General features: G+C 26.7%; 1 protein-coding gene across 1 annotated transcript; it reads left to right on the forward strand.

The window, feature by feature from the left end:
- The first annotated feature begins 5,888 nt into the window (after nucleotides 1–5,888).
- On the forward strand, nucleotides 5,889–9,963 carry LOC111027968 (calcium-binding mitochondrial carrier protein SCaMC-1-A-like). The gene is made up of 9 exons (XM_022306486.1): nucleotides 5,889–6,086; nucleotides 6,566–6,689; nucleotides 7,511–7,598; nucleotides 7,670–7,781; nucleotides 8,315–8,473; nucleotides 8,658–8,915; nucleotides 8,976–9,143; nucleotides 9,573–9,720; nucleotides 9,782–9,963. Exons 1-9 carry the CDS (start codon nucleotides 5,889–5,891, stop codon nucleotides 9,961–9,963), a joined length of 1,437 nt encoding a protein of 478 aa, XP_022162178.1.
- Nucleotides 9,964–10,555: the final 592 nt, after the last annotated feature.

Here is a 10,555-nt window from a genome sequence, read left to right on the forward strand (position 1 = left end):
ACAGTGTTACGCAGTAGTTGCTAAGCAGCAATACTACCGATGAAACAGACTCTACGGTACCAGGATCGTATTTGCTAGTCGCTACTCGTTCTTCAATATTAGATATGTTATGAATAGGTAGGTACCTCTTAAAATAATAAATTCACCTAGCATAGTTAATATAACACTATTTCAAATATATTTATAAACCAACTCTGTTCCAAATAAGTTTAGAACAACCACGCAGACTTGTAACAGTAGGACCGCTGTGATTGGAAAGTGCACTGACAGCAGCCAATGAGACTACATTTTTTTTTAAATCAACAAATATGATCAAATTGAAATTTTTAAAATTATTTATATCTAACTAAGTTTAACGTTTCCGTCACGTTATTGACTTAATTGTTATACTAGAGTTGTTTTTTTTTTGTGATTAACCGAAAGAACGAGTATTTTTCTAATTGTAACCCAAAGTACCGACTATAGATGATATTTTCTACCAGGAACTATCCTGTTTATATTTTAATTAATATAAAACCATTTTATTTGTTTAGTTCCTGTTCAAAAACAGCATTATGTGCGATTAACATTCTGAACAAGATTAGACTTAGGGTTTTTGACGATTGTTTCAATGACAAACACAATTCACATTGACGTCATTTTAATCAACGAAAATAATATAATTTATAAAAATACTTCTAATTCACAAACATATTACATTAAAATCAAATTATCCCATCCTCTTCGACGGATATACACAAGACAAAGCAATAAAATTAAATAAATTATAATACGTCATGTTGTGTAAATTAAGCGACATATTTCATTCAATACTTGACGTACAATAGTTTTTGTTAGTAAGACATAATATAATACAGTTATTAAAAATTTTGAAATGTTATTGGTAATATTGTTACAAAAATAATATTTATTAATGATGATTTAAATGAATATAACACAAAAACAAAAACAACCTTCATAATGTATTTGTATGTATTATAGCCGTATAGGTACAACTCGTTTCGTCTCAACCAACCGCTCGCGGTCTTCGAAAGAAAATTTAAAATAATATTATAATATAATATAATATCATAGGCCCTAGTTATGACGACTGCTCGATGGTTTTGGAAACATCGGCTCGACATCATTTCGCTGCGTGGGTGAAACAACGGCGGTTGAAGGCTTCATTTCGGCTTTGATTTTTTGGTTCTTATCCCATTTCGCCTGACAATTGTCCACCGCGTTTTGAAGGTCTTGTAATGACGGTTTACGATCTTTCGAAGAAGACATGTCGTTGGTAGTCTAAAACAAAACGATGAGATCGTAACAGTTGTATTTGTTTATTGTAAATTCAACTTCTTTTATTTTTGGTTAATTATTAATTATTATTATTGATGTATAAAAAACATTAATATTTTTTATGATTACTATGTATAATTTTAGGTGTCTAATAAAAAATAAAAGTGTTTGGTAATAACATGACTATTGTTTCCACACCTAATGGGAATTACTTCCGATGAGTCATAAAGTAATACATAGATATCATTTGCGTCTCAGATGTAAAAAAGAAATATAATTTGTACCTACCAATATTAATATATTATATCTTATATAGGTACTTCAAAATATTGAAAATCGTCAAAAATCAGTTAACATACATAAGTACATAGACACAGAAACATTTAAAATTTATTAAATTAATAACCACTATATTTAGTATACCTATACCGACCTGATGGAGTCATGGCATTAATATAATTACAATATTGCCTCTTAATAGTCTTAATATAGAATATCTACAACACATTTTCTATATCATTTATACTATTTTATTTTTGTTTCTAGTGATCAGACATTAGTCGAGTTTAAACAATCAATTAGAACTATGATTTTATTCATAACTTTACAGTTTACTGAAATTTTTGACTTAATACCTAAAGCTAAGCTAACAATAAACAATCAATTTTACTCAGGGATGATTGAAATTAGTATAACCTAAGAGTTTTGCAAATTTTAAAGCTTTTACAGTGGTACCTATTATAGTTACGCGAAAAATGACGATAGAATTCATTTTAAGTAAATTTACAATTTTTAATTTAATTATATTGTTAAATAACGTTATACAGATATTTAAAGGTTTAAAAATATAAAATCATTAAACGAAAAAATTAAATAACGTGGGACGTAGAATAACATCCACCACCTCCCACAAAGTTCTTAAATACAAGCAATTTTTAAAATAAAAGAAATAAAAAGTCTCTTCAAAAATATTTAAAACACACGTCAAAATGTACATATAGTACTAATGCCCGGAACTTGATGCACTTGGATCATTTTTTCTAATGCTTACATTCGAAGCTCATCTTATTTACAGAAATTTGATTCATGAAATATAGAATGTCGTGGAATAGTTTTTATTTTGCATTATTTGCATTTTTAGGGAATTTTACCGTTTACCGTAATGGTTTTGGTTAATTTTTATCATTTTTGTACTTTAAAAAAAAAAAAAATTTGCATTTTTCTCCTTGAAAGTTACACTTTGTTGAAACATATTCAGTTTCGATTAGCGATCGATTCGAACCTCAACTATATCAAGTATTTTTTATGCACCCATATCACATATTATTCTGTTGAGGTAGAGAGAAGTTTTTCGATCTAGCTATCGAACAATCGCCGTTCATTTTTGTTTGAAAATATTAAGAAACCCATGATTATACAGTGTAACAAATCTGAAGGTAAACAAATATATTAAAAGTTATTAGATACGTAAAAATGTACACTTCAATTAAACTAGTATGTTTTTATGTCACCGAGTAGTTAAAAAACATGAAACTCGACAAAAATATTCATTTCACGAAAAGTGGTGTATACTAACATTTTTTTAACTATAATAACTACCTATAAAAAAAAATGATTTGGAGTATATAATAGAAAGTTTTATTTAATTAATTTATAAATATAATTTGTACCGAAACAATATTCTTCATTTTTATCAATTTTACAGTAAAATATACATTTTTCATGTCATTTTTTAACATTTGAATGTCAATTCATGCATTTGTATGTATTTTCAGATCGTCAAGTTCCGGACCCGGTTTATTACATTGATTCAATCTAAAATAATGAAATATATTAAGTCGGCGATGGACGAAACATACTGTACATTTCATAGAATAGAATCCACTTATAAGATACACAGTGATTACATTTTTTGTTCATAACTAATAGATCAATGATTAAACACGATGTTTAGAATGTCTATTGTGTTACCAGGCTAAATATTAAAAAAAAATACATTAATGAAAATCAATTTTTTTACTAAACAGACCAACGAAAAATGGATCCAAATGTCACCTTAAATAAATAAATTAAATGTTTCTTACCGTTATAAAAATGGTGTAAAAATCTATTGCTGTCTTGACACACAGCCACACAGGAGAGTAGAAAAAAATAATACAATACACAGAAATAATTGAACGTCGAACAACTATGAACTACGTCCCGAGACGTGTATTTGGCTCCGAGTTTTGAATAAAAGCTTATCGTTGATGGGTTTTTACAAAGCATCTTATCGGTGATTAATCGTTTGGTGATAAATGAATCTTATTAAAAACATAGTCACATCGATTTGATGACCTTTATTATTCTCGTGTTTAAATGTCACTGCCATTATAAATATTGGTTTTCTGAAATCAAAATACTATTTTTTGATAAACTGATATCTATATATCGATGTAGTTGTTAAAATAATATTAATATACTAAGTACCTAACACATTTTATAATTATTATATTTAGTTTTATGAAGACCAACATTATAATACAAGGTATTAGTGTATTACATATAGAAATATGATAATTGTATAATTAAATTGTATTCTCTAATAAATATAATGAAAACTTCAATTATAACTGGGCAAATGGTCATATAAGAATTAGCAAAAATTAATATTATTGCCAAAATAGGACAGGTTTTCATAGTGTTTACAAATATTGTCCGGAAAAAGGGGTGCGCTACGCTGGCACCCGAATGTTTGAAATTCAACTCTAAAACAGCATCAGTATTTGTTATACAAATCGTACAGATTGCTAATCGTATTTCCATGTTAGAACTTTAGGAGACAGGGTAAGATCCGGAGCACTAATCTGTAGTTAAGTTCCGAATGATTTAAAACTTATTACATTTATAAAATGTATTAACATAGATTAAATCCTTTCGTTCGATATAAATAATGTCATGTCTCCGTCATTTATTACAATAATAATATGGAAACAAGATTCTTTCTAAGTCTTAAAAATTATACATCGAAGATATGATTATTTATAATTTTCATTTATCAATTTCATGGAGTATAAAATTACACAATTTCAGTTACGACTTTATCACACGATGCTGTTTTTTTCTTAACTTTTAATCACAAATAGTTCCAAAATCCAAAAAAAAAATGGAATTATAACCTTTGCAGTTTATGTAGTTTATAATAAATTAATCAGTCGACTGCCATCAGACGAATTCAATAATATTTAAACAAGTGGTTATCACTTATCATAAAAGTAAAAACATGAGCGATGAGCTCACCACAGCAGTTATTTTTGTCGGTCACCTCGCTACGGATTACGGCAATATTATATACCAAGTGTTGTGTATTTCTTAGCAGGGTAAAAAGTATTTATTTACCTTTATTTTATTTTTTAATCATTGTGTTATAAATGTAATTTATTATCCCTGTGTGGCTTTGTAGGTGTATGTAATGTAATATTTAAAATTGTAAACTAATAATTCCTAGAAGATGGCTCAAAATAAAATTACTTCAAAGAACTAAAATTGTATAACTGCCTATCTTAACTTAAAAAAATATCTTATACATAATTGAGAAAGAACCGTAGTTAATTCAAAAAATGTACATTTGAAAATTAAATAAATTTATGCAAAATCACGTCTTTTGAAAAAAGCTGACCTTTTCATTCTCAGCCCTTGGCCATCTGGTTCGATAATACAAATATGTATGACTACACGAAAATTAACTTATGGACTTTATTTATATTTTAATTAATAAAAAACTAAAATTACTATAGTTACAATGCATATTATTAGTTGTTTTTTGATGCCGAGTGAAAACACTGTTTTATCTAGATTCTGGATGACATTCATCGTGGAGACGATCGACGTACTTCTTTGGGCGGTTTGCATAAACGTCCTGTAACTACTTACAGATCTGTAAGTACGCTAACGGATCTGTAAATAAAATTAGGTGTTGCTTGAACGCTTGGTAAAGTTACCGGCTCTGTAAATTATCGGCTACCGGACCTGTAAACTGCAGATCCGATTTGGGCTCTGTAACTAGTTACAGATCGGTGAAAATAATATAATATTATTATGATAAGATAAACAATTTTTATTATCAAAGATTATCAATATTCAATTTATATTGTATATATTTTTTAGTTTTTGCGATTAAAAAATATGGTTTAATTTATTTGGTAACCACAGTTATTAATAATTTACTATTTATTTATGCAACCCGAGAATAGTTTACACAATCATTAAAAACCTTATAGAGCCGGTAAAAAATGTACAGACTGTTCTTTATGCAACCCGCCCTTTGTGTAGCATAATATGGTTAACCACTAACCACTTTGATAAAAAAATTAAGGTCATATAGTTTTGATAAGTGTTAATAATGATGATTGACTTTTGAGACTTAAGTTGCTCAAGTTTTAGGCATTTCACTTATAGGATTAGAGAGATTGTTTTTGTTATAACTATTTTGAAAAATTTCAGTTTAATTTGACATTGTTTGAAAAAAATTATGTATTTTTGACTTATTTGTTATGTATGATTTCACTTAGTTTGGCTTGGTATAGAAATACAATTGAGGTTAACTATACTTCATTTAGCTCAATTAAATGATGGTGAACACCATTAATGATCAGACTGTCAGTCTTAATAATACTGAAAGCATTATGCCTACTCATTATCTACATGAGCTTCCCAATGAAGATGAACTTAATTTGGCTAAATTATTTGAATCGCTTGATATGGACAAGAACGGTGAAGTTGACGTACTTGATTTGTCTAGTTCATTGCATGATAAAGAATATGCTCAAGTAAGTGAATTTCTTTTTTTGAAATTAATAAAGGTGGCCATATTAAAAAAATTATAAACCAAAACAAACAACTGTTACTACAATTTAAAGAAATAAAACTTCAAAATTTGTTTGATAATTTAAATTTTTTATAAATAACAAACCATGTTTCCATTAGAAACAATGTTGATAAAAATGTTGACAAATAACAAATGTTCATAAAAATTTCACTCTGTAATTTGACATGTCCCATTTCTATTATAGATAATTGTTCATTGAAACTCGATGCTTATAAAACAATAATATAGAGACTGCTGGATGAAAATGAGACCAAAAGTGCCCCTAATTGAAGTTTGTTAGTACAATCGAACATGATGGTCAAATTAAAGAACATATCTGTTTTAACATTTATGTTTGGTCACTCTACATAAATATTATCATAATCATAAGTTTATTAAGGTAGCTTATTTAATTTTATGTATTCTTTTGTTCTGTATAAGTTTTTAGAACTATCTGATGCATACAAGAGTGGTTCAATTACATTAGCTGAATTTATAAATTACGTTAAAGAATATGAAAAAACATTAAAGCTAAGTTTTTCAAACATTGACAAAAACAAAGATGGTAAGAAGTAATTTAATAAACACTAACTCTTAAAGACTTAAAATGTAATGCAAATTATAATTTATCACAGAACCATGATGTTTAGATAACCATGCATTGAAAGATAAATAATAATAGTATAGTACATTATATTATATATTTTTTAATATGTAGATTTAATAAAATTAAACATATTAACATTTTTAAGTAAAAGAGTAAGTTGTATTTAATAATTTAATCAGAAACTTGTACAATAAAGTCAGTTAGTAAAATAACAGGTATTTTTATATACTTTCTCTTTTGAATGATATGTAAATCAGTATTTTTATCAGAACAATAAATTACTATAATTATTTTTTATAATTAGTATTTTATGTCTGTTGTTATCTCATATAAAATTTAGTTAATAGGTTTACTCTTATATTTTTTCAAAGTATTTTCTTTAATTTGTACTAAATAATTAATTTATAACTTACTAGCTAATCCCTTACATTTCATTGTTGAATTATCAAATACCAACTTAATATAATTCAAAATTTGTGTTCAATTTTTCATTTAATACCCATCTAATTGATGTTAAAAACTTCCCATGACGAATTCCCGCTGATTTACCTCATTATTTCAAATAAAACTTTTAACAGTCATATTATAAAATACAGGTCTAAAATTATATTCAATCATAATAACTATTTTTTCAACTAATTTTTAGCTTTGTATAGGTGAAACACCTAATAAGTAATAACCAATTGCTAATTTCTTCCCCACATTCAATTTACTATTTAATTTTAAGTGTTACCATTATACATTTTTTTTTCAATTTAATTTATTTAGAATTTCTTTAGGGAAAATTGATCAATATGAACTTATAAGAGCTTTTCAAGAATTGGGAATAGACATTGACGTCACTGAAACTGTAAAACTTCTTAAAAGGTAATTCATTTGTGATTAACGGCTTAAAATAAATTAAGTTTTCCTGATTTTTTTTATATAATATACTTTAGGATGGATAAAGATGGTAGTTTAGAAATAAGCTTTGAAGAATGGAGAGATTTTTTACTTTACTGCCCACATACACACTTACACAACTTAATTAAATATTGGAGGCATTCAGCTGTAAGTATGGAATATTGATAAATATATTTTAAGTAATTTCGATTTATTAAAAAATGATTAAGTTTACTAATAATCAATTTTTGAAAAGTTATAAAAACTGAAAAGGGTTCATTTTAAATTTATACAAGATTTTAATATATTGCTAATAATGTACTAGGCAGCTGTAGATTGAGCTCACTTAATCCAAGGGCCAAAAGTACTTAATATTTGTTTAATAGATTATTTATTATTATTATTCAGTTGTAATATTACCGAATGATTCAAATTTAATTATAATTTAATCACATAATAATATAGCTTATTTATTCTAGATCAAATAAAATAATATTCTTCAAAAAGTCAAAATTTTAAAATAGTTTTATGTTGTACCCATAGTTTTGTTTATATCTCTAGTGATTAGAGTCTAGTTAGATTTATATTTTATACAAATTGTATTACCTACTCTGAAAAAAGTCAATTTATTGTAAATAATACAATATTATGTTAAAAGTTGATGCTTAAATAATTTAATTTTGCAATTATTGCATTTTCAGTTAATAGACTTTGGAGAAGATATGAATGTTCCTGTTGATTTCACTCAAGCTGAAATGCTAAAAGGGATGTGGTGGCGGCATCTTGTATCTGGTGGTGTGGCTGGAGCTGTCTCAAGAACTTTTACTGCACCTTTGGATAGACTTAAAGTATTCTTACAAGTAAGTCAATGTTAACTCATTAATTTATAGTAAAATAATTTATAGCTTAATCAAATGTCTATACTGTATTACACATCTAATAATTTTTATTTTAAATAAAATAATACATTCAATTTAGTATCTTTGAAAATATAATTATGAAAATTATTGCTTGACTATAAAAATGACTTAAATTGTGTCTTAGGTGTATGGCAATCAACATAGCAATATAACAACTTGTTTCAAAAGTATGTTAAAAGAAGGAGGCAAACTAGGTATGTGGCGTGGAAATGGTATAAATGTACTCAAGATAGCTCCAGAGTCTGCGTTCAAATTTATGGCTTATGAACAAGCGAAACGCAGGATTCAAGGTTCAAGAACTACAGATTTAACAATATTTGAAAAATTTTTTGCCGGATCACTCGCAGGAGGTTTTAGTCAATCATTAATTTATCCCCTAGAGGTATGTAACTCTTTTATTTTTACAATTATTATTAGAATATTTATGTTGTTTTTTTTTTAGGTTTTAAAAACAAAATTAGCCATCAGCAAAAGTAATCAGTATAAGGGTATATTTGATTGTATCCAAAAAATTTATTACCGTGAAGGTATACGAAGTTTTTACAGGGGTTATGTACCCAACCTTTTAGGTATACTTCCTTACGCTGGTATTGACCTTGCAGTTTATGAGGTAATTTTTTTAAATTTTAAAGATAATTTAACTAAGTATTTACAATCATTATTTTTCAAAAATTCTTAACTTTTTTACGATATTGTTTTCACATAATTTGTTGTCGTTAGAAAACAACTTTTTTTTACAATTTTTATTTTTTTGAATAGTAAAATTCATTTTAAAATTTCATATTCTGAAGCAAAATGTTTTCCCTCTCATGGGCCTTTTTATTATTCTATGAAGTAAACTGTTATGGTGAAGTAAATTATGTTCAATTATCTTTGTTCTTCTTGTTTTACCTCATTTAAGTACCACTGATGATTGGTGCTCAAATATTTGAACATATTTTCAATTTATATTTTGATAAATACAAGTTTAGTACCTAGTCAATTATTTTCAATAAAACTTTCATTATTTTATCAATTATATTGTGTTATTATTTTGTAGACATTAAAAAATAAGTATATCGCTTCACACAATGATGGCGAAAAACCTGGAATGCCATTATTGTTAGCTTGTGGTACTGTATCTAGTACTTGTGGTCAGGTATGTTCATACCCTTTATCTCTTGTCCGTACACGTCTTCAGGCACCTAGTAAGTTATTATTTTTATATTGATTATTAATTCATTAATAATTGGTTTATTATTGTTTCAGATTTCGAAGGTCCCGATACAAGGACAATGATGTCAGTATTTAGAGAAATTTGGGTAAAAGAAGGTATCCCTGGATTGTACAGAGGTATCACTCCAAATTTTATTAAAGTAGCGCCCGCTGTTAGTATAAGTTATGTTGTTTATGAAAGATGCCGTGAAGCACTTGGAGTTTCTATGTTGTAACATTAGTTATTTGAGCTCATTTATACTTATTTATTTCTTGACATTCAATATTTCACTTTTATGTTTTTAAAATATTATTATAAGTTTTACAAACATTAGTATTTTATTGGTGGTTAAATTTTGGACAGTAAGTCTTGAACAAAAGTGATCTGAAAGGGTAAAAAATTATACATTACAGTCATGGTTGAAAGAGTCATAAGGATAGAAATAAATTAAGTTTGATCTTTAATTATGTTGTGAACATGTTGAAGTAAATAAATAATGTTTGTATTATAATAAATAATTATCCTCATGATCACAATCTTTGTTTTTAGGATACATATTGATATTATTACCAATCAAATTTAAGCTCAACATAATTTAATAGATTCTAGCACACTTTTCTTAATTTTTTTTATCACTGACACTAATGCTTTTTCTACCAACAATCTTGATGTAACATAATGCTTGAAAAACGAATTAAATAGGTTTTTATGAAATTCAATTAAAGAGTTTAAGAATTGTTTTTAAATGTTTTGACTTGCCTACTATTTGCTAATATACTATTAGAAGTTAGAATTGGTAATCATATCAAAAGAATATTTTCAAGGTT

Source organism: Myzus persicae, unplaced genomic scaffold (genome assembly GCF_001856785.1).
Source record: "Myzus persicae strain clone G006 unplaced genomic scaffold, MPER_G0061.0, whole genome shotgun sequence".
Lineage (NCBI taxonomy): Eukaryota > Metazoa > Arthropoda > Insecta > Hemiptera > Aphididae > Myzus > Myzus persicae.

Excerpts from the sequence above, each read along its gene's own strand:
- LOC111027968 (XM_022306486.1), top strand. The coding sequence starts at position 5,889 with ATGGTGAACACCATTAATGATCAGACTGTCAGTCTTAATAATACTGAA. Across the intron at positions 6,087-6,565 it reads ATGATAAAGAATATGCTCAA|TTTTTAGAACTATCTGATGC; the intron begins GTAAGTGAATTT and ends GTTCTGTATAAG. Across the intron at positions 7,782-8,314 it reads AATATTGGAGGCATTCAGCT|TTAATAGACTTTGGAGAAGA; the intron begins GTAAGTATGGAA and ends TTGCATTTTCAG.